Raw genomic sequence first — 23,544 nt, 5'->3', positions numbered from 1 at the left:
TGAGCCCTGAATCAGAAAGGATGAGCTGCGGACAATGTCTGTTTCCTTCTTGATTCACCTTTCTGCTAGAGACTCAACCAGCCCTGAGGCAGAGAAAAGGGGACACCTTGGGCAAGTACCCACACAGAGGCCCTTTGAGCAGAGTTTTACTTGCTCCCTAGAACTTTCTGCCCCAGAAAGGGAGTCAAAGGAACCAGACAAGGCCATCAGACACTCTTCAGAACGAGGAGACACATGCCTGTTCTAAGCCTCTGGCCTAAGACTGCTCAGGACACCCCTTCCCTAACCTAAACTCAGCTCTGGGGTTCTGTTTTCGTTCACGATTCAGTCTTCACTTTAAGTAAATCACAGGGACTTCCCTGGTGGTCCACTCTTTTGAAAAGCCTCCCAAGGAAATCTGGGTTTTTTTGCCTTGTGGCTCAGCTGGTAAAGAATCCGCCTGCAACGCGCGAGACCTGGGTTCGATCCCGGGGTTGGGAAGATCCCCTGGAGAAGGGAAAGGCTACCCACTCCAGTATTCTGGCCTAGAGAATTCCACAGACTGTGTAGTCCACGGGGTCACAAAGAGTTGGACATGACTGAGCCGGACATGACTGAGTGACTTTCACTTTCTTTCACTTAAGGATTCTAATATGGGCCAGATTTTAGAGTCAGAGCAATGGAAAATCACCTTGCCTGGCCAACTCGGTAACTTTCCCACTTAACCTGCTGCCAAAGGTACCTCACCAATCACCTGCTCCAAACCCTTCCTGACGAACACCACCTGGCCTTGTCTGTGCCTTTACAGACCTCCAGTGCTGCAAATGGTGGGCAGGCAGTGAGGGGGAGAGATCCAGTGTCCAGCAGGGACCTGGTGGCTAAGCAGTGGCCCAGGAAGGCTTATCAGCCAGAGCTGAGAGGAACATGTCAGGCTCCAATCAATCGGACTCACAACTCTACCCCGACTCAGGACTGGCTTCACTAAGGGCTCCCAGGCTTGATTCACATTAAATACTTTGTTTGTTTCACCCAAACCAAATGCCCCCTCAAACCTGCAGAGACCGCATGTCAGAACCTCTCTCCTCTCAATAATCCCACAGAGGAGGCGAAAGTGATGTTGGCATTTATGTTTTACAGATTTTTTTTCGAATGGCCATTCCAGCCAGTCTGAAGTGACACCTCATTGTAGTTTTGATTTGCATTTCTCTAATAATTAATGATACCGAGTACCTTTTCATGTATTTGTTGACCATCTGTCTGTCTTCTTTGAAGAAATGTCTGTTTAGGTCTTCTGCCCATTTTTTGATTGGGTTGTTTGATTTTTTTGGTTGTTGAGCTACATGAGCTGTTTTGTATATTTTAGAGATTAATCCCTTGTCAGTTTTGTTTGCAAATATTTGCTAGTGTTTCACCATGATATTGGTGCTTGTTTTGAAAAAATAAAAAAAATTTTAGTCATGTTAAATAAATGGCTTCCTTAATGCTATTATTTTTAGAAATCAGTATTAAATTTTTGTCAAATACCTTTTGATCTCAAAGTGATCAGAAGGCTTTATCCTCTGATTCACAGATATCATGAAATATATTTAGAAGATTCATAATATTAAACCATCCTTCAATACTAAAAGAAAAAATTTAAAAATGACCTTGGCTTCAAGCTCCTTGCGGATAGGACCTGTGTCTGAGTCCTCTTTCTCCCCTACTCTGGGTTCAATGACACCCACGCCTGCCCAGAGCTTACATCTGGCAGGGGAGACAGAGAACCAGAAAACAGAAACAGCGGCACTAAGGGAAGCAGAGGGAAGGACCGAGTCATCCTGCATGCAGGAGGGGACGTCAGAGGTGGGCCTCCGAGACCAAGAAAGAGCTCTCAGGGCACAAGGGGAGGCAGCTGGCAGGCAGGGTGGTGAAGCAGTGGACAGTGTGGCCCCGGGGAATGGTGAGTGGTGGGCACAGCCAGGGCATGGCAAGTGGGCTGAGGACATGACTGCAGAGGTTGAATGGGCCAGGTTAGGAAGTGCCCTGAAGTCCACAAGCTGCACAGTGCTTTTTTGCACAGTTTCAAATGGTCAGCCCTCAGGTGCTAAATGAATAGATGAAGAGACAAAAACAGGGAGTCGGGGGGCCCTTAATTCACGGCAGCAACCGAGCATGAATGCCCCATCGCAGGCACAGTCAGGGCCTTGCCTTGATGAATCAGAAGGGAGAGAACTCCCAGAAATGCACCCTGGGATGGGTAAGCCTCAGCTCTTGATTATCCCCCAAAATGAGGCCCCAGCCCAGCCCCAGAGAGACTCACCTCCCAGTGGGCTCCATCCAGGACGGAGGAGTGCACGTCCACATTCAGCAGGTGCTCTGAGATCTGGCTGCGGAAACCGAAGTCCTAGAGATGGTGGAGACAGGAAGGTCAGCTCTCCCCTCATCACGGTCAGTGCCCACCAGAGATCAGGGCCTCTCCTCCACCCCCACCTTCCCGAAAGACGCCTACCACGTGCCAGACACCGTGCCAAGCATTCCAACACCTACTCACTAACCTCATCTTTAAAATAACACTGGGCTTCCCTGGTGGCTCAGACAGTAAAGAATCTGCCTACAATGCAGGAGACCCGGGTTTGATCCCTGGGTCAGGAAGATCCCCTGGAGCAGAAAATGACAACCCATTCCAGCATTCTTGCCTGGAGAATCTTATGGACAGAGGAGCCTGGAGGGGCTACAGCCCATGGAGTCACAAAGAGGAGGACATGACAGAGTGACTAACACTTTTGCTTTCCTTCAAAATAACTCTGCGACTGGATGGAAAGGTATGTGGTAAAGCAACTACGGTATACTGCTCACTGAAGACTCTAGGGGGTAAGAATGTAGGTATTCGCTATAAAATTCTTTCAATTTTTCCATACGGTTGAAATTTTTCATAATCAAATTACAGGGGAAGAAAGTAACCCAATGAGACTGTCCTCTTATTTTTATCTCACAGAGTAGGAAGCCGTTTGAGAGCCCATGTAACTTGCCCAAGGTCATGCATCTGTTAAGCAGCAGGGCTGGGGGTCAGATGTGTCCTGGGCCGACTCCAGAGCCCAAGCTCTCTGCCTGACATGTGCTGCAAAGCATGTCACTTTCCAGCTGTCTCTCCCTCCTGGCGCCTGACAGGAGGCCTAAGTGCCCAGAAGATCCGTGGACAGGTAGGAAACAGGGCTTGCCAGGCCCCTCCCAGCGGGTTCTTTCCCCTTCCCATACAGGTGCCCCTCTGGACAATGGGGATGGATCAGCACCACTTTCTCCACTGGCTTCTCTTTGGGATGGGCAGCAAGGGCCCACGCAGGTGCCAGCTCCCCGCTGCCCTCTGGCTGCTGCAGAGCCAGGACCCCGCCCCCTCCGAACCCAGGAGCCCCTCTGGGCTAGGTGATGGATTGCTACCCGACAGCACGCTAACAGGGACAGTTCTGTCATCAGCCCTGATGAATGGCGGGACGCCCAGCCAAGGTCTGGTCCTGCTGGCCGTGGCTTCCTCCTCCACCCACTCCCGTAAAGAAGAAAAATGCTGACGGACACACTTCTCCACAGGGCGACTCCCCGAGAAGGGCCAGGGCCCTTGCTTCAGAGAGCTCTGTGGCACAGTGACTCTTCGTGATGGTTTCCGCCAACAGTGACTTTGCCTCCCCTTCCTAGCTTGTGGGTTTTCTTTGTGGATGACATTTTCCTTTCAGCGTGAGTTCTACTCCACTCAATGCAGCTGCCATCTGGCTCCTTAAGCCCATGGCTCAGCGAGGGGCTTGAGCGCACACAGCCTCCTAATTCCTCTGCACCCCCTCGTATCACTACTGCTCATCCCTGACCCTCTCCTACTAATCCCTTCCCTTTGATCTGCCTCCTCCAAACAGATGGAGCATGATTTCTGGAAGAAACTCTCTGCCAAAAAGCACCCCAGACTACTCCCCTTAGATACAAACCTGGCAAGTGAAGCCAGGATTCGGGAGGCTCAGTGGAAGGTGGAAGGGCTGGAACAAAGACACCGTGGATAATGGCATTCCAGAGGAGTCTTCACTTTGGAAATGACCACACTTCAACACACTTCTTGGTCAGAGCCTGAGGACTGGTCCTTCCTTGCCACAGTTCAGTGATCCCATAAACACATATACACACAGTCTCCAATCTCCTACGCTCATACGATGCTCTTGTTAAGAGCCCAGAGGCCATGATCTCATATGATCTCACAGGCAGTTCATGCAGCAGTAGCAGTAGTAGTAATAACAACTATACTTGTTCAATATTCATATGCTAATAATGTATATACGCTTTACCCCACCTTCTTCTCACAACAAACCTAAAAAGTAGGCAGTGTTATCCTTGGTAGGGCGAGCTGAGGAAATGGAGTTAGACAAGACCCAAGTTTGAGTCCTAACTTCCCCACTTACAAGCTGTGAGATGCTCAGCAAATTATTTAACCACAGTAACTTGCATATCTATGTTCTTTATCACTACTCTGCTGCCCACCGCCCCACCCCCAACTCCCATCTCAGACTCAGACTCACCAAGCCAAGGAAGGACCTGGGGTCAGAAGCAGCAGAGTCTGAGAGCTGTAGTTGCTTCCCGGGTTCACTGATCTCCGACTCCTGGGAAGACAGACACAGAGAAGTCCCCAGAGCAGAAGACAGAGGGTCGTTACCAGCCTCCACAGCGCCCACACAGGGCTGAACCCAAACCGAAATCCACCTCCTCTGGAAAACCTGAAAGAGGCCTGTGGACCTTCCCATTCCCAGCCCCCAGCCCATTCAGGCTGGGCAGCCCAAATAGGGGCAACACTCTAGACGTGGAGGGACAGCCAAGTGAAGCAGAGTGGGAGGTGGTTAGAAAGTCAGCGGTGGAGAAGTCTGCTGCTCTCCTAGAAAAACATGACGAGAGCATCTTTTCCAGAAAGCAGTGAAAAGCTCTTTAATGAATTCCCTCACGATCCCCCTGGAGGAGGAGCAGGACTGAGGGTTGGAAAATGAAGACACCAAATGCTCTCGCCCCTGGCTCCTATGTCTGTCCATCTGGGTCACTGGCCTCATCTTGCCAAGCAAGACTTCCTGTAACCTGACTGACCAGTGCTGGGGCAGGACACACCCAAATGTGCCCCCCAACCCCGACCTCCCTCAATGCCTCCTCTCTTTATAGGGACATAAGATGCAACCAGGAATAACTCAAAACTGATGTCAAGAAGTAGGAGAGGGAGGTGGGAAATGGCGAGAGGAAGTAAGTGGGAGCCCAGAAGAGCATGAATATCCCAGGAGGGTGCCCGTGGAAAAGCAAATGTCTGCTCTGAATTTCTAGTGCCAGCAGGTATGGAGTTTCATTCAGAATTTTACTGCCTGCTGGGTCTGGGCATATTTGTCACAATTAAGGGTTCTGGCTGATGTTGACAGCCCATTGCAGGGTCTGCAAATGAAGCTTCTGACTCAGTAATAAAGATGAAAAGAGAGAAATGTGCTCTGGGCTCAAGAGAGCAGAGAGGGCTGGAGCCAGCAACTGCCCGCGGGACCGAGTGACTTACTTCACTCGCCTCTGATCCGCTCTCTTTCGGGACAGAGGCCTCCTCCGTTGGCTCCTCTGCTGCCTCTTCCTTCCTGGAACCCTCCTCTCCTGTGCCCACCAGGTTCTCTGGTGCCTCTTTTTTAGTGGTATTGGCAGCCTGATCACCTCCGGGGTCCACCACACTTCCGGACGTCCCAGGATCCTTCTTCTCATTCTTTCCTTTTTCTGGGGGCCAACTTGCCTCTCCTCGCTGTTGCTCTTTGCCATCAGCACTGCTCAGGCTGCTGTCTGCACCTTGGCTGAAGGGCTTGCCTGAAGTAAGGGGGCCGGCAGCATCGGAATCAAGAGAAACGTCCTTCTCCTCTGGCTGGCTTGCTCTTGGAGACTCCTAAGGAGCAGCCAACAGCGTCAGAAGGGAAGATGTCAGGAATTAACGCAAGGAGTTTGGAGACTTGATAAAACAGAACTGCCATTGTTCCCTGAGGCCTGCAGTTCTGAAACCAGTGGTTATCCCATACCTCAAAAGCTTTTAAAAACAGACTCCTGGCTCCAGCCCAGATCCACTGACTCTGAACTTCCATGTGAACTTGGATACACCCAACCTGACGCCCCTCCACTGAAGGGCTTGGAATCCAGGGCGCTGGACAGTGCCTGACTCTGTGACAACCCATCACATCCTCAAGTAATAAATCTGTCTCATTCTAGTCCCACTGGCCAAACCATAAGATTGCAGGCTCAGAAGTCAATACTTGTTTCCGATAATGATAACAGAGAACCGCATGAGAGAAAAGTCCAGAGCTTGTGTTTTTCATTTTTAAAAGGTAGCAGGGAAGAAATATCGAGAGGGTGCCCCTTCTCCATAGCAATGAGGGTAGCTCTCTCCCTAAAGCACCACCCTCCCACCTGCCACCAGGAGGCCACACAAGCAGCCCGGGAGCCAGGCTCCTCTGCTGGAGGACTCTCAAGTGAGTCCTCTGAGCAAAAGGTGCCAGATGGGGTGAGGTGTGTAGGAGACTTACGGGGGGAAACGCCCATAAGAGGACACGGAAGGTGGGGAGAGGCCTGGCAACACAGGTCTGAGATCTGTGGCGGGAGAGAGGGAAGGAGGGGGCCGGAGGAGGAGAGCCTCGGGCCACAGCCCAGGTCTGAGAGGGTCTCTAGCCCTGTGGAGAGTCCCGCAGTCATCAGGCAGAATGGCCCTGCTCTGGGGCCTGCTGCACCACCACCGACGCCGTCAACAAGCCGAGCCTTGGCACGAGCCGGGGCAGATCAAAGGTGCAGGAGCTGCAGGCCGTCAGTCCACCAAGGTCCCCTCTGCAGGGTCTCCTCACAGGAGATGGGAGCAGCACCCCTCTACAACTGCCACCCTGCTTCTCACTCACAAAGCCCATGGGAAAGACCTAGAGACGAGGCCTAGGAAAACGCTAAGAGCTGCCACAAGAAGAAAAGGAACCCCCACCCTTGGAAGCACAGCCAGCGATCCCTCCTGGGCTCAGGCAGAGAAGACCTCCTCCCAGAAAACATCTGGCCTGACACTTGGGCCGTCAGTGAGAACAGCTTATAGGCAGAGACTTTTGAGACCTCTTAACCCCTGACTCTGGAGACTCCAACAAGAAGCCCGATAACCAAAGTACAGAGGGCCAAGGAGAAGCCCCAAATCCAGCATTCACCCATGCCGTCTGTTAAAGGATCCACTGAACTCAGAGCTGTGACCACCCACTGTGGGTCTGGCAGCCGACCAACCAGCCCACCCAAACTTTCCAAGGATGGTTAAGAGAGAGAAGCAGCAGAGCGCCTTCAGAGCCCAGCTTCGGGGGACAGAACACCCAGGTTTCAAATCTTGGCTCCATGCTTCCAGGGACCTCGTGCAAACTAAATTTTCTGTGCCTCAGTTTCTCCCCCTAAAATGAGGGGGTATCCTAAGGCCTATCTCATGGGATTGTTGGGAAGATTAAATGAGTTAATGCTCATCAAATGAGTAAAGAGCAGAGAACTGTACCTGGACACTGCAAGCGCTCTGTAAACGCTAACTCATTTTTTCGTGTGCTTATTTGGCTGTACCAGTCTTACTGTGGCAGGCAGGATCTTGGATCTTCACTGCAGCATGCAAGATCTTTTTCAATTTTTTTAAATTGCAGCATGTGAACTCTTAGTTGTGGCAAGTAGGATCTTAGTTCCCTGACCAGGGATCAAACCCAGGCCCCGTGTGTTGGGAGCATGTGCACTCTTAGGCACTAGACCACCAGGGAGCTCTTGAAACCTCATGTTTTATGATGAGACCCACACGTTCATTCACTGAGCCCCTTCTCAACCCTGCCATGGGGTCCCAAATATGAAGACCTATCCTGCCCTCAAGGAATTCAGCTGGGTCTGGAGAAAAGTGAAACATCCCTGGTGGCCCTGGCTATGAGCCTTGACTGCCGGAAGCAGAGGGCATGGGACACGGTGCTGCTGCTGTCATCAGCCCCAGCCTGTACCCAGGGAGGGAAGCGGAGGCTGAACAGAGAAGGGGTGGGCTTCCCTCATGCCCTGGCCGCACCAAAGCACAGTGCCCTCCAGTGCTGCCCGCCCTCCCAACACCCCAACTGCAGCGTGGAGGAAGTCCGCACAGTCGGCTCCTCCCTCCTCTTTGAGAGGCATCTGCAGGGCAAGGCCAGGCCTCCTCACCTCAGTGTCCCCACAGCGGCCAGCTCTCAGCAGTGGCCAGCATGCGGTGACTGGTCGGGGGCTCACGGAGGATGTGGGTAAAAAAGGTGTGGCACGTGTCTATCACGGACTCTCTATTACTCAGCCATGAAAGGAATGAAACCGCGCCATATGCAGAGACGTGGATGGACCCAGAGACTGTTACACAGAGTGCAGTCAGTCAGAAAGAGAAAAACAAACAGTGTATACTAATGCATTTATGTATAATCTAGAGAAAGGGTATAGGTAGTCTTCTTTGCAAAGCAGAAAGAGAGACAGACACAGAGGACAAACGTATGGATACCAAGCAGGGAGTGGGGGTTGGGACTGACATATATACTCTATTGATACTACGTAAACAGCAGGCAACTAATGAGGACCCACTGCACAGCACAGGGAACAGGGGCGTGCTGCACACACAGCTCAGTGCTCCGCGGTGGCCTAAATGGGAGGCAAATCCAAGGGAGGGAGTCCATGTAAACACAGAGCCGATTCACTCTGCCGTACGGCGGAAACAAACACAACACTGTAAAGCAACTATAACCCAACAAAAATCAATGAAAAATCTTACGGAGGAGAAGAATGTCGGGGCGTCTTGGGGGGAGTGAAAGGTGTCTGGCCCAGCGAGCAGGACCAATCCTCCCTGGCCATGCTCATCTCCTGATGAAAGATGGGCAATAGACCTCTGATCGGAGGACAGAGAGGGTATCGGACCACAGGTTCATGTCTCCTCGCACGGCTCACAGCCCTTCTCACCCAGCCCTGCCTGCTCCTCTGAGGTCATCTGAAGCCACACACATCCTGCCTGCAAACAAACATCACGCTATTTCCCTGCTCTGCCATGCGTATCCTTAACATACACACAGAATCTACCCTGACAAGCTCCCACTGGTCCTGACAGCATCACCTCTTCCAGGTGAAGCCTTCCTGAATTCAGCCTGCCCCACCCTTTTGCACAACCACTACTGTACTATAACGGCTGACTTCCTTGCCTGTGACCCCCACCACATCAGCTCCCTAATATCCTCAGTGCCTTCTGGCACATACAAATTGCTCAGTCAGTGTTTGGGACGCAATTTTTAAAAATGATTAAGTGCGTCAACACAGAGAGAGGAATTCCTACTCTGTAAAGTGGTACCTACTTTACAAAGCTATACAGAGATCAGATTATATTTGTCACGGTGGTTATGAGATGGAAAATAGCTAGACAAAAGTCAACTATGGATATTCACAATGATGGAAAAACAAATACGCTATCAAAAACCAGAGGACACCAGATCCACGTGGAGATTCCCATTCTTACACATGAGAGAATACGGCCAGACGGCAAGAATGTCAGGCCCAGGCTACGCCACTCTCAAGCCTTCAAACGAAGAGCGTTTCATGACAGAGCTGAACCTATTCTGTCTATCTAAATAGTAAAATATTAAAACATGGCTAACATTAAAATAAATGAACTTGCATTCCCCATGCCCATGTCAACTAACTGCAGTGACAGGGCTGGCGGAGGGACATCTTGTGGGGGAAGATGGTAGAGGCATCTGTTGTGGATTATCCACAAATGGATGAACGGGAGCTGAGTGTCTGGAAAACCCAGCCACCTCCATGCTCTTCTTCACCCCTGCTCCTCACCCCACCTCGGGGCCCACGGCCTGAGGCCCCGCCCAGGATGCACGCCCAGGCCCCTGCACATGGCCCCCTGCACCAGCGTCCTATGGGTGAGAACGGGGACACACCCCCAGCATGGCCCTACTCCCAGTTCAACCATGCTCGCGCTCCTTCTGTCTCCTCCTGTCACAGCCCCTGGTCCTTGAGTGTCTCAAGGCACATTCCTGCTGTTTATTCCAAAAAGATCTTGCCATCTGCATAAAGGGGGGTGGGGGAGGGTGCAGGAGAGTGCCTGTAAGAATCGGTTCATGAATATTGAACATACCCCTCCAAAAGCTCTGAGGTCTCCCACACCGCAGTCCCCCTCCTGCAGCCCAGAACACAAAGGCAGGGGCCCTACAATCTACACGGGGGCTCAAGGGTGGGGAATGAGGGAGCTGAACACCACATCCTTGCACTGATCCCGTGCTGGGGAGACCCCCACCAAGCCAAACGTCAGTCTGGTTTCTTTCCCACATCTCATTCCCACCCAGCTCTTTGCACTGCTCCCCGGTGGTGTGGTTAGCGCTTTCCAATCACACTGACATCATCCTGTTATTTCTAAGCGCAGCTCCCTCCCTCCCCTTTGATCTGCTGATGGGCTTTTCACCAGCTCCACAAGGCCACCTGCTGCCTGCTCGCCTACCCTTCAGCCTCCCCTCTTTCACTCCCTTCCATTCTTAGCGTCTGTTCCAGGAACCTAGCGCTTTTGATTCTGTAATAGACTAGAAATGGGTTTAAGCTGAAGGCAGGAGAGGAGGGGGATGGAGAGAGAGAGGCATTCTCGCCACCCTACTGCCCTCTCATGGAATCATGAGCAAAGTGACTGCTCACAGCGAGACAGGGTAGAACAAACTATAGGATAAGCTCTCCATCTCGGGCAGCCTGAGATGCCTGAGAGCTGGAAGAGGTAGGCAGCTCAGAGGACCCACGGTCTACACTACTGCTGTTCAGCCACCAAGTTGTGTCCGACTCTCTGCAACCCCATGGAGCGTAGCCTGCCCGGCTCCTCTGTCCATGGGATTCTCCAGGTAGGAATACTGGAGTGGGTTGCCATTTCATTCTCAAGGGGATCTTCCTGACCCAGGGATCAAACCTGGGTCTCCTGCACTGCAGGCAGATTCTTTACCGTCTGAGCCCTACCAATAAACTGGGACAAAAGCCATTTTAAAGGGTATGGCAATCAGAGACAGCTTTGTCTGTCCTGAAACTCCCATTCATCCCCAACACAAACTTTCCCCACCACGCAAAGCCCCAATTCCTGCCTGAGGCTAGAACACAGGATTCCAACACTCCATGTGGCAAAAAGAACGAAATCTGCTGGGACACTAGAGACAGAGGTGGGGAGTGTATGTAACACCTCCCACTCCAGACATTTCCCCTCATCACACTGAGTTGCCTATTTATATTAAAGAGGTTATTAAAAAAAAATGCGCTTAAAAACTCCCACTCCTTCAAAGAAGCACATAAAGATCAGAAGGGAAGCGTATGAAAATCCAGGACATGTCAAAGAAGAAAATCCCTTTTTTTGTTGACATTTATATTATAAAGTAAAAATTAACTCTTCCAAGTCATAGTACATTATCATAGGTCCATATGGGGATTTTCAATTCACCAGCTGAAGCAGGGACCAAGTATCCACTCTAGCCAGAACCTGGGAAAACCCAGGGAAGAAAGAAGCACAGTGAGACCTGCCAGCATATCCTCCGGTCCCAGCGTGGCTCAATCACTCACCTATTCATCCTCTCAAGAGAAAGTGAAAGTCACTAAGTTGTGTCTGACTCTTCGCGACCCCATGGACTTAGCTACAAGGCTCCTCTGTCCATGGAATTCTCCAAGCCAGAATACTGGAGTGGGTAGCCGTTTCCTTCTTCAGGGGATCTTCCTAACCCAGGGATCAAACCCAAGTCTCCTGCATTGCAGGCGGATTCTTTACCATCTGAGCCACAAGGGAAGCCCAAGAATACTGGAGTGGGTAGCCTATCCTTTCTCCAGTGGATCTTCCCAACCCAGGAATCGAACTGGGGTCTCCTGCATTGCAGTGGATTCTTCACCAGAATCTTCACCAGAATTCTTCACCAGGGAAGCCCTTCATCCTCTCAACTGCTCAGCAAAATACACCCATGTATTCCTAAGTACCACAACAAGCCAGGTGAAGGACACACAGGCATGAATAGGCCAGAATCTTTACTCTCGATTTGCTCGGTCTCGGGGAGACTGCCCTTTCTCCAAAAGCCAGTGAGTCCTCCTGACACTGTATTCCTATTCATGGTCATCCTTCCAGGCTCAGAACCTGACCTACTGCTTCCAACAGCATCGTAACATCTTAATGGCAAATGAGAACAAAAAAAGTTATCATTTCAAAAGCATCAAAGAGACACAAGGCTATGGATTTAATGCCAACAGACCATGCCCCACTTGAAAGGAAGAGTTTCAAAGTACACCCAAATTAGGTTGATGACACTCAGAAAAAAGTGTCACACATGGCAGAAAGCGTCATAGTCATAATCAAAGCATACATGATTGAGCAGAGCCCAAAACGGAGACAGTTTCTGAGGCAACAGAGACAGCTCGGGGACTCCCCAGGTGGTCCAATGGTTAAGAATCCGCCTTCCAACGCAAGGGACATGGGTTCGAACCCTGGTTGGGGAACTAAGATCCCACATGTTGTGGGGCAACTATAAGCCTGCATGCCACAACTAGAGAAACCCCTGCACCCTGCAACGAAGACCCAGCACAGCCAAAAGTAACCTTAAAAAATAAAGCCAGACAGCCTAAGTATAAAATGGGACCCACCTAATGGCTAGAGTGGGGTCGGCTGAAAAAGCCCACCTACATCTCAGGACAAAAATTTAAGCAACCTCCAGAAGATGGTGAAGGACAGCAAAGCCTGAGATGCTGCAGTCCATGGGGGCAAAGAGTCGAGCACAACTGAGAGGCTAAACACCACCTCAGGGGTCAGCGAGCATCCTCAGTCTCTGCCAGCCTGAGACCTTCCCCGGCTCTCGAGGAGAGCTGACGACCACAAAGCAAAAGCCAGAAACAGAAAGGGCGTGAAAAGGGATGATAAGGATATAATGCTAAAAGATGATAAGGCAACAGTGAAAGCCATGATACACACAAGATAATAAGGAAACAGTGAAATCCATGATACACACAAGATAATAAGGCAACAGTGAAATCCATGATACACACACTATTGTTTCATTGGTCAGTTTTATGACCATTCTAATAAATGTGAGTGATCTCTTCATTTGAAAGTATTTAAAGTCTAAGAGAATTTTCTACTTTATGGAAAGTTTAACTGACCTGGCAATCAATATTTCAGTGTTTGGGGAAATCTGAGTTGCTGACTTCATGATGTATTGGTTGTTTGAATACTTTGAACTGAACTGAAGGGTGCCCAGTCGCTCAGTCGTGTCCAACTCTGCAACTCCATGAATCACAGCACGCCAGGCCTCCCTGTCCATCACCAACTCCTGGAGTTCACTCAGATTCATGTCCATCAAGTGGGTGATGCCATCCAGCCACCTCATCCTCGGTCGTCCCCTTCTCCTCCCGCCCCCAATGCCTCCCAGCATCAGGGTCTTTTCCAATGAGTCAACTCTTCACATCAGGTGGCCAAAGTATTGGAGTTTCAGCTTTTGCATCAGTCCTTCCAATGGACACCCAGGACTGATCTCCTTTAGGATGGACTGGCTGGATCTCCCCGCAGTCCAGGGGACTCTTAAGAGTCTTCTCAAACATCATAGTTCAAAACCATCAATTCTTTGGCACTCAGCTTTCTTTACAGTCCGACTCTCACATCCGTATGTGACCGCTGGAAAAACCATAGCCTTGACTAGACGGACCTTTAGAGAAAGCTTAATTGTCAAAAAATTACTAAATTAGACAGTAGGCCAAGAACAAATAGTAGGCAATGTGCCTTTTTCAGTAGAAAACTGCATTGGAGGCTTTAGCTATTACAATGACATGATGAGTTTTAGGTTTTGTCTGTTCATTTTAAAGAACATTCTGGTGGGAGTGGAGGCCAGACCGAGGAAAGAGATGAGAAGCAACACAACTGCTGGGGGCACAGCCTGGAAGCTCTTCCCGTCCACAGTCTGTGGTTCCCAGGCCTTGCGTCTTTGTCCAAGCTGTTCACTTGCCTAAAACATCCCTTCCTCTCCCACGTCTAAAACTTAACTATTTCTCTTCAAGATCCAGGTCAAATGTCGTCTCTTCCAAGTTCTCCCTGATCTCTCGGCAGGTAATTTCTCTCCCCTCTAAGGACTTCCCTGATGGCCTGGTGGCTAAGCCTCTGCTCTCCCAGTGCAGGGGCTCCCGTTCAATCTCTGATCAGGGAACTAGATTCCGCACGCCTCAACTAAAAGATTCCCTGTGCCACAACCAAGACCTGGTGCAACCAAATAAATAAATAAATTCTGAACAGCGTAGCTGTGCTAGAGCTCTTTACACACCCTCCCCTGCTTGAAAACTTCCTAAATATTCATTTATTCAGCACATACTGAGGGCTCACCAGAGTACCCAGCAACCTTCCTCTCTGACCGCACACTCCTGGAGGCCACCCTGGACCACACCTTACCAGTGTTCGGGTTGCCCACAGAGTCCAGCACACGGCTGCCCCACAGCCAGCACTCAATGGACGTTAAGAATCTGGATGGCGGGACTTCCCTGGCAGTCCAGTGGCTAAGACTCCCAATTCAGGGAGCCCGGGTTTGATCCCTGGTTGGGAACTACATCCCACGTGCTGAAACTAAAGAGCCTGCATACCACAATGAAGTCTGAAGATCCTGAGTGCTACAACCAAGATCGAACACAGCCAAATAAAAAAAAATTTTTAATTAAAAAAAAAAAAGAATGAATCCAGATGGCATTACACTTCCATTCACACCCTCCGATGGCTCCCAACGCCTGTGTAATTCAGTCCCAGCTTCTCACCCAGCACTCAGGCCTTCCATGACCCAGCCCAACCCACCTCCACAGCCCCACCTCCCGACCCTCCGCCACATGTGCCTGAGCTCCAGGTGAAAGAATGGCCCTCGTCCTCCCCTCCTGCCTCTGCCCATTCAGTGCCCTGCAGCAGGCTCTCTCCTCACCGCTCGCCTCTGTACACCCAGCCATGCTACCGTTCTTCCTGGCTCACCTCAGGTGTCAGGTTCTCACTAAAGCCTTTCCAAACAGACGGGACACCCCCAAATTCTGCCCCCCAACAGCACTGCGGTTTACTCCCCGGATGGACTCCCTGCATTCTACTCTTGTGTTCTGGGTCTTTTATGAGACTATAAACTCTTCGAGGGCAGGAATCACAGCTAACTGAGGCTTGTACGGCTGAGAGTGAAGTGCCTCACATAGAAAGAGCTGACAAATGGCAGTTCTTTGATAAATGTATAAATGGATGAATTCCTTTCCCCGCTTGTACTTCCCCCAACCCTAGGAACCCCATCTGGACAGGACGGGGACTAAAGAATTCTCTTTCCAAATATGTCTCCCTGAGAAGAAAGGCTTAGGAAGGAAGGGGGGAGCCTGCCAGGCTGAGACGTCTGTCTGCAGGTGCTTCAGGCTCTTACCTCATACTCAAAGTCACCCCCCAGCGCCCCGATGTCCAGGTGCAGGTTCCTAAGAAGCTCACTTGAGCTGCGGACACTCTGAAAATGAAAAGGATCACAAGGAAACTGGTCAGCCCCAGGTGCAGGACCAGAAGCTCCGCACAGGTGCAAGAGCTCCACTTCCTGGGTCAGACCCAGCAGGGATACAGGCTGGGCAAACAATGAAGCCGTGGGCTGGAAAACTGCTTTCACTGATTTTCAAAGTAGCACAGAGGTTAAACCAGAAGGTTAAAACAGCTCAAGCACCCACCAACAGATGAACGGCTGAATGGAATGTGGTAATTTCATACAACGAAATACTATCCAGTCACACATGCTACAAAACACTACGCTATATGAAGGAAGACAGACACACAAGAGGACAAAGACAGTATGATGCCAAGTATACGAAATATCTAGAGCAGGCAAATCCACAGAGACAGGGAGCAGATCAGGGACTGGGGGGTACAGAGCGTCTCTGGGATTATGAACAAGCTTTGGAGACAGATGGTGATGAAGGCTGTATAACACTGTGAGGGTAGTTAAGGCCACTGAACTGTACACTTAAAAGTGGTTAAAATGGTAACTTTCACGGTGTATATATTTGACCACAATTTTTTTTTTAAATGTTTTTTTAACGGCCCAGAGGATTTTCAGGCCAAGAAAAGGAATTCGCTCTTACCTGGTTGTCTCTCTCTGCCTCGTCCTCCTCGTTGGTCTCCTCCCCTAAAGCCAAGAGGCTGAGAGCGTTCTTGTCCTCGTGGATGGAGCCCAGGAGACCTTTTGCATAAGCAGAAGGCTTGAGACCCTGTGACGGCTCCAAAAGGAAGGAAGGTCAGGGCACTTAGCGGGAAGACCCTCAGCATGCTTTCACGTCTGTCAAGATGGCGCCTAGAGCGAGGCCACCACGTCTGAGAAGCTGACCCAGCAGCTCCAGCTCACACTGGTCCCTCCCTGCCCAGCTCCTACTGCTCTGGCCGCAGGGACTGGGAAATGAGCCCTGCGTCTCTCTGACCATCCTCCATGGTGCACCCATGTTCAGCATCACCCAGGTGTGACTCACCTTCTTCCACACCATATGAGTGTTGAGGACTCAGCCTGTGCCCTCTATTTCTCAATGGGCCACGGCTCCTAGCAAGGAACATGGAGGCCCCACGGTAACCAACTACACCGTACACAGAGAAAAAGCATTTACCAGCAAGAGTTCTCCGAGCTGACTGGACTCCACCGAGCTCCCCAGGCTCACACTCTGAGGTCCACGAAGAACAGAGGCCGGGGCATCCACCAGGCCCCTTAACGAGGCCAGGCCCCCAAGAGGAACGTGGACGGGGGCTAACGAGGAGCCCAGGGCCTGGGCAACAGAAAACATCCTGTTAGAAACCCAAGCAACCACAGGGCTCTAAGTGTGGAGATGGGTGTAAAAATAAAACATCTAAGTCCTGCCCGCTCAAATTTAAACCACCTCCGTTCAGAGGCTGCTAATGAAACACAACATCCAGAAGTCAGCATTGTGCCAACCACGTGAGAATCATGGGCTGGTTTCCAGATTCTCGTAACTCTGCTGCTATCTCCCAGCAAGCAGCTCTTCCACGTCTGGAGAAGCTGCCCAGGGCCCTACTCTCCCTTCTGAAGCCACAGAGGAAGCTGGGGAGGGGGTGGGGAGCAGAGACAAAAGCCTCATCTCCCAGCATGAGAAGACTCAATACATAAAGCTGAAAACTGACGAATCAAGAAAAGGCCGCCTAAGCATGTTATTTGCAAATATGGAAGCGGACACCAGAATAAAGGCATTGCCATGGTGGAGGTGGGAGGGGTACCCACACCGGAGAACTGCTATATTTTGTTTTGCACCTTTTGGCTTGTCTTGGCATTGTTTAATATGGGCATGTATTACTTTGATTAAAATAAATATTCACTCTGAAAAACACTCATGAGGGTAATTCCCTGGCGGTCCCGTGGTTAGGGCCCCATGCTTCTACTGCAGGGGGCATGGGTTCAGTTCCTGCTCAGGAAACTAAGGTCCCACATGCCACACTGCGTGGCCAAAAAAAGGAAAAAAAAAAATGTGAGAAACAGAAGAACTCTCTTTCTGCTCCCCACTGAGGAGCAAAGAGGCTGGAGAGAGATCAGCCAGAGGACTACAGCGCCCGCTCCTCTATCCTGTTCTCGGGATGGCAGGCTTCACGCTGGTGAGGACTGGGGAGAGACACCAGAGGATGGCAGAATCTGTGAGACTCGGGCCACTCACAGAATCCTGGATTCTCGGTTTACTCATCTGCAAGTCACAGATGATATGTGCATGCTACTTAAGGTCTGCTGAGAACTTCAAATGAGATACTGAATGTAACAAGCATGTGTGCGCGGCCCGGGCTACCCCAGCGCACGTGTGTGAGGTCCAGGTTCCCCCAGAGCATGTGTGCGCGGCCTGGGCTACCCCAGCGCATGTGTGTGGCCTGGGCTACCCCAGTGCTATGGAATTGCTATCATGACAGATTAGTATTACAATGATCTGGGCTTAGAAACTGAGGTAGGAGAGCATTTTGGTTACGGTTTACAATGAGCTCCTCAAAATCTAATTCTTAAACTTAAAATGTGTATAAAACAAAAATTCCATTCCTCTCTAATCCCACAGTGACTGAAAAGAGAAAGAGGAACCTGAGAGAGTCAAGATGAGAGGTTCAGGTGGCCTATCTTCTTACCTGTGGCTGGGCCTGAGGCCAGACCATTGGGTAGGTCCGAAACACAACCTGTTTGTGCCCAGGAAGGGCATTAGACTCCCAGCTGAAAGGCGACATGAGACGGCCCACTGCCACCCCCACCCCCGAAATCTTTGTATTGGGTTGGTTAAAAGTTCGTTTGGGGTTTTCTGTATCATTTTATGGAAAAAGCCCAACTTTTTGGCCAACCCAAAGAGATTGCCAGTCATCTAGCCTGTTGCAGGGTATCTTCTCGAGGCAGAAAAGGAGCTGAAAATAATAAAACTGGCCAACATTGCCTGAGCCCTTGGGCTCCTGGGTAAAAGCACCTGTCTCATTCCACTCTCAAAACCATCTGAGGCCCCAGTCCCCACAAGAGCAAATGGAGATTGGTGAGGTCAAGGCCTCTGCCTGCCCCAAATCGCGAGGCCAGCAACCACAGGAGTCGATATAAAAAGCAGGGCAGTGTCTCAGCCAGTATCTCACACTGCCTCCTGGCTGTGGCGGAAAAGGAGCCCAGGAGAGCTGCTCTGCGGTGCACTGTGCGGAAACCTGACTGGCTCCTCCCAGCCGCCCAGCCCACCCAGCAGATCAGTGAGCAAAATTCTTCCCACATCGTATTTATGGAAAATTACAGACTCCTGACATGGCTAATTTGCTAACGTGCTGGGGGCCTGAGGGAGGGGGACATGCCCGCTGAGGGCTTTGTTCTCCCAGGCCTATACCACATCAGCAGTTAGTAGGGAAATTATACATCCCTGGCTCCTAGCTGATCAGCTTCTATAGATGGCCATTAACTTTGGCTAAGAGCTGTGCGTGGCATTGTCCTTCAGAACGGATAAACTTGCCACCATTGGGCTAATTAAAACTTTGCAGGATAATCTGCAGCTTATCTGATGTTTATAGTGCTACAGGGGTTATTAGAGCTAATGGAGAACCCAGGCATGACAGCAATTAGGAACTGAGGTAACAACTGAGTAAAGCCACAGCTGGGCAATAGCAAAAGAAGCCAGGGAAATGCAGATAAACCCCATGGTCTGTGATCCTATTTGACTTCTGAATGAAGAAGGTGGTGACTCTTTAAAGGGACAAAGGGCCCCGAATGACAGGGCAAGCCCACTCTTTGGTAGATCCCACTAGGGGAGGAAGTGGTCTGTGCAAATCTGACACAGGCTATTCACATGGTTCTGAAAACCCTGGGAAGGAAGGAGCAGCAGCAGCCACTGAGCAGAAGAGAGTCCGTGCTTCAGCCTCACCTCTCAGGTGGCGCTAGTGGTAAAGAACCTGCATGTCAGTGCAGGAGACGTGAGAAGCTCAAGTTCGATTCCTGGGTCAGGAGTAGGGAATGGCAACCCACTCCAGTATTCTTGCTGGGAAAATTCCATGGACAGAGGAGTCTGGTGGGCTACAGCCCAGGGGATCGCCAAGAATCGGACACAACTGAGCAAGTGAGCACACCATAGGACGGTATTAACTCTCTGTGCTAAGTCACTTCACGTCTGAGTCTCTGTGACCCTAAGCACTGTAACTCACTAATTCTGTGTGATTCTGAGAAGGGACTAAGTTCAGAGGCTGGGGGCAGGCTGTCTGCTGGGGAGGACCTCTCTATACTGTCAGCTGATGGGGAAGGCGTCCCGAATCCTGGAACAGTACCCACATCCTGCATGAACGCCATGACCTGTGCCACCTTACTCACCCTCAAAACAGACCATCTTCAGGGCATGTAAAGCACCCGTGAATTACGGTCAGATCAAGGGAAGTGAAGCCCAGACACCCTCCGCCCCCATCTTGTAGGTGATGGGGTAGAAGAAACAGGAAATGCATGTCATCCCACAAGATGGCCACCCCGGGTGGCTAAGGGCTCCCTGGTCACCGAGGAAGGACAGGCACCAGGAAAGCTGACCTGATGGCTGGGTTAAGACTGTCAGCACAGCCTGCTCCCTCCCTGCCGAGTTCAGTGGGCCTGAAGGCCGTGGTGCTCTCTGAGAAGCCTACCTGGTCGAGAAGCTGCATCTTGCCTGGCTCTGCCGCAAGCCCTCTGCTGGAACTCAGCTCGACCAGCCCCTGCCTGAGGGGGCTGCTGCCTGGCAGGAGACGAGAGGCCTCCTGCACGGCCGGGGCAACGTCCACTTCTGGAGGATGCTCCCGCGGCTCCGGCCCCCAAGGCAGAAGCCCGGAGTCCGTGGCTCTGACGGCCTCGTGCTCACCCTCGCTAGACAGCCTGGAAGACTCGGTGGCCAGGCAGCAGATCACGCTGGCCAGGTCTTGGCCCGGCATCTCCTGCGCGCTCTCGGGCAGCCCCAGGCCCTCTAGCCGCCGGGAGATCTTGACCATCTGCAGGATGTGCTGGTAGAACCTCTGGTCCTCAGAGTAGTCTTCGCTCTCTGAGCACTCCTCAGCGGAGCTCTGCATGGGGAGCAGCTGGGGCGCCAGGAAGGCGCTGGGGTGCCGCTCTGTGGGCCCAGGGCCTGACTCACCCACGCCCCACTCAGATCCCCGCGGGATCTGCAGGTCCCACGGGAAGTTGGTCACCTCCCCCAGGACCTCCGAGCCAAGGTGAGAGGCCAGGCTGCTGCTGCTGCTGCTCTCCAAGTCAGGCTCACAGGCACTCGCCCTCCTGTCCTCTTGAGGGGGCTCTGGAGAGCCTGGGGGTGGGCTCTCCTCAACGGCAGGAGGCCCCCCAGGAGCACTCCCTGCAGGGGCGCTTTGGACCAGTTCTGAGGCTAGGGTATCAGGGGGTATTAGCAACAGCCCCTGGGGTGGACCTCCAGCTGAGGCCCCTGGAGCCTCAGGGTCATCAGGCTCGGTTTCCTTGCCGCTCCTGGAGGCGTCCTCGTGGACAAGCTTGGACACCTGCCCCATCCACAGTCCTGGGGGCTCTCTTCTCCTCCTGCCTCTGCCCATGCTCCCGGCTTCCCCAGAAACGCCCTGCCAGCTCTGGTCTTCAGCTGGGCTGCTGTCTAACAAGAACCTGCTCTTCCCAGCAAGCAGCATGGGGTCAGAAGAACAAGGGGACAGCGAGGGGGCCTCCTCGGGGGATGGTGAGGGAGCGGGGCTCTGGCCCTTGTCCCCCCCAGGGCCAGTGGAGCTCCGTTTGGCCGCGCTGTGCCTGTGCTCCTCCCTTCTCAGCTGCGGGCCCTTGAGGGCCTCCGACAGCTTCGCGTGGACAGCGGCCTTCGTCTTGCTCTCTAGCGCATCCTGCCTGCTCTGGAAGGGCCCGGTGTTGTCAGGGCCCTGCGTGACAGGTTTCAGCTGTCTGCTCCTCATCTCCAGCTCTTCTATTTCAGGGTCTGAAAACCCCAGGTAGATTTTCTCTGTCAGCGGCTGGGGTTTCTCCAGACCCTGCTGGTCATCTAATTCTGTCCTGCAGTGGGCTGGGGCCCTGCCTAAGATTTTCTCCACATCGGCAAAGATCTGGTGGGTTCGGGAAGCTTGGCCTTTGAAGAGTGGCTGCAGCTTGCTGGGCAGGGAGCCCGTGAGAGGCCTGGGGTTGTCACCCAGCACACATGGGCTCTTCCCTTTCTTAAGGGAGCCCTCAGTTCTAGCCTGGGTCTCTTGATCTAGGTCCAGATCAGCCAGCCCAGGTGCTGGGAGAGGGGACGGGCCACGGAGAAAGGAGGAAGAAGGCAGAAGGCCCTGCTCAGGCTGTGTTTCCTAGATGGGTATATAAAGAGGCAGAGAAAACGAAGACGAAGCACTGCTGACTTCCACTGGCTACCACAGCTGCTGGCAAACCCTTAGCAGAAACCCACCCTCCATTCACAGTAAAAACACAAACCAAAGAGGGAAGAAAAGCTAAACACTCCCTTGGGCTTTGTTGTTTTCTGGGCTCTAGCTTCCTTATCTACAAAGAAGAGACTTGACAAGATCCACGGCTCAGGAACCTTGCTCCACATGGCACCTTGGGGCCACCACAGTGGGTATGTGGTGGGGAAGGAGCATCACCCAGACCCCCACTCCCAGGTTCAACCAGAGCAGCTCCGCTTCTTTAGACACTGGCCCTCCATAGAGGAACTGATGTGAAGATGGCGTCACTACCAACAAAAAGTCTGAAAATCTCCAACTAGGTTATCCTGGAAGTACCATCAAGCTCTCAATTCTGTCACTGGTTAATTTCATAAAAATCTACCACTCTTATCAAGGACTATCAGAAATAATCTAAGAAGGGAAGGAAGAGGGGAAACATGAGCAGCGAGCTGAGCCTTGAACACTCAGACTAGGTCTTCTACCAAATGAGCTGGTGCTGCTCAAGAGAGGTCCACACAGTCAGGGAATCTTAGGGTAGGAAGAAAAAAACCCTAGGGACTTCCCTAATGGTCCAGTGGTTAAGAAGCCACCTGCCAGTGCAGGGACATGGGTTCAATCCCTGGTCCAGGAAGATCCCACATGGCACAGAGCAACTCAGCCCATGTGTCGCCAACTACTGAGCCTGCACATCTGTGGTGGAGAAGCCACCACAAAGAGAAGCTTATGCACTGTGACGGAGGGTAGCCTCCAAGAACGCCCACATTCAGCAACGAAGACCTAGTACAGCCATAAAGAAAGAGAGAAAAATTCCTAAAAGATCAACCACAGTCTTCAAATGCTCACACTAAACTCCACCCAGCTCTCCTCCAGAGAGCTCAAACTACCTGAGCCCAGATCACCCACCTGGTCAGGTTTGCCCCAAAAAAACTCAGGTTTCAGGCACCTGTCCTGAGCCCTAAGATCCAGACTGGCAGCCCAGGCCTGTCCACTTGCCCTAAGCTCTTGAACCACAGGAGGAATCCTTTGTAACAGGGAGCTCCAGGAACTCAGTCAAATACCCAGAACTAGGTCTATTACCCAACTCTCCAGCACAGAACCCTCACTTAATTCCCTCTCTCACCTGCAGCCATGTCAGACTACCCAGATGCCGACTGTCATCTAAAATAGGCCCCGACAGGAACTCCCCAATGGTCCAGTGGTTAAGACCACTTGCACACTTTCAGTGCAAGGGGAATGGGCTCCATCCCCGCTCAGGGAACTAAGATCCCACAAGCCTCGCGACCAAAAAAGGAAAAAAAGAAAAGAAACTAAAATAGTATGAGACTAGTGAAAAGCCCATTATCCATCTTTTACCTTGCAAATACTTGCCATTAGAAAATTCAGCCTCTTTGGAAATGACATGTCCTCTTTTCTCCACCAGAAGAAATGGGTTTGCTATCTTATTTCTTAGAACCATGACTAGTAATATGGGGTGGGGGTGGGGGTATGGAGGAAGCCTATCGGTAGAGCTTGGAAATGATAAAAAGGATAAATTCATCAGCAACCATCCAACACCAGAACTGACACCTTGGGAAGGAAGGCAAATGGGGGAATTTTTGCTGAGAAGCAAGCACCTGGCGCCGGTGGTAAATAATGACCCTAAACAAGAGAGCAAATCAACTCGACCACTGAGAGGGTTGAGAAGGTATTCC

At 51.6% G+C, this 23,544-nt stretch overlaps 1 protein-coding gene across 21 annotated transcripts in view; it reads right to left on the bottom strand.

Annotated features, from left to right (window-relative positions):
• The window catches only part of CEP164 (centrosomal protein 164), a 69,943-nt gene that overhangs the window by 23,381 nt on the left and 23,018 nt on the right, over positions 1-23,544 (bottom strand). For 16 of the 21 annotated variants that reach the window (XR_009596583.1, XM_060399721.1, XM_060399719.1 and 13 more), the window contains 7 exons: positions 20,102-21,760; positions 16,606-16,761; positions 16,093-16,227; positions 15,393-15,470; positions 5,510-5,878; positions 4,509-4,589; positions 2,279-2,362 (listed from right to left, as the gene is read on the bottom strand). Coding sequence is in view for 20 of the 21 variants with exons in the window: in XM_060399721.1 (XP_060255704.1) it covers positions 2,279-2,362; positions 4,509-4,589; positions 5,510-5,878; positions 15,393-15,470; positions 16,093-16,227; positions 16,606-16,761; positions 20,102-21,760 (2,562 nt within the window). In the remaining variant the exon portion in view is untranslated. The remainder of the gene's footprint in view (positions 1-2,278; positions 2,363-4,508; positions 4,590-5,509; positions 5,879-15,392; positions 15,471-16,092; positions 16,228-16,605; positions 16,762-20,101; positions 21,761-23,544) is intronic. The other 5 variants (XM_060399729.1, XM_027979234.2, XM_060399722.1 and 2 more) reach the window with 4 other exon arrangements.

This window comes from Ovis aries, chromosome 15 (assembly GCF_016772045.2).
Source record: "Ovis aries strain OAR_USU_Benz2616 breed Rambouillet chromosome 15, ARS-UI_Ramb_v3.0, whole genome shotgun sequence".
Classification (NCBI taxonomy): domain Eukaryota; kingdom Metazoa; phylum Chordata; class Mammalia; order Artiodactyla; family Bovidae; genus Ovis; species Ovis aries.
The sequence above is the reverse complement of the archived record's forward strand: the minus strand, read 5'-3'. Positions and strand labels throughout refer to the sequence as shown.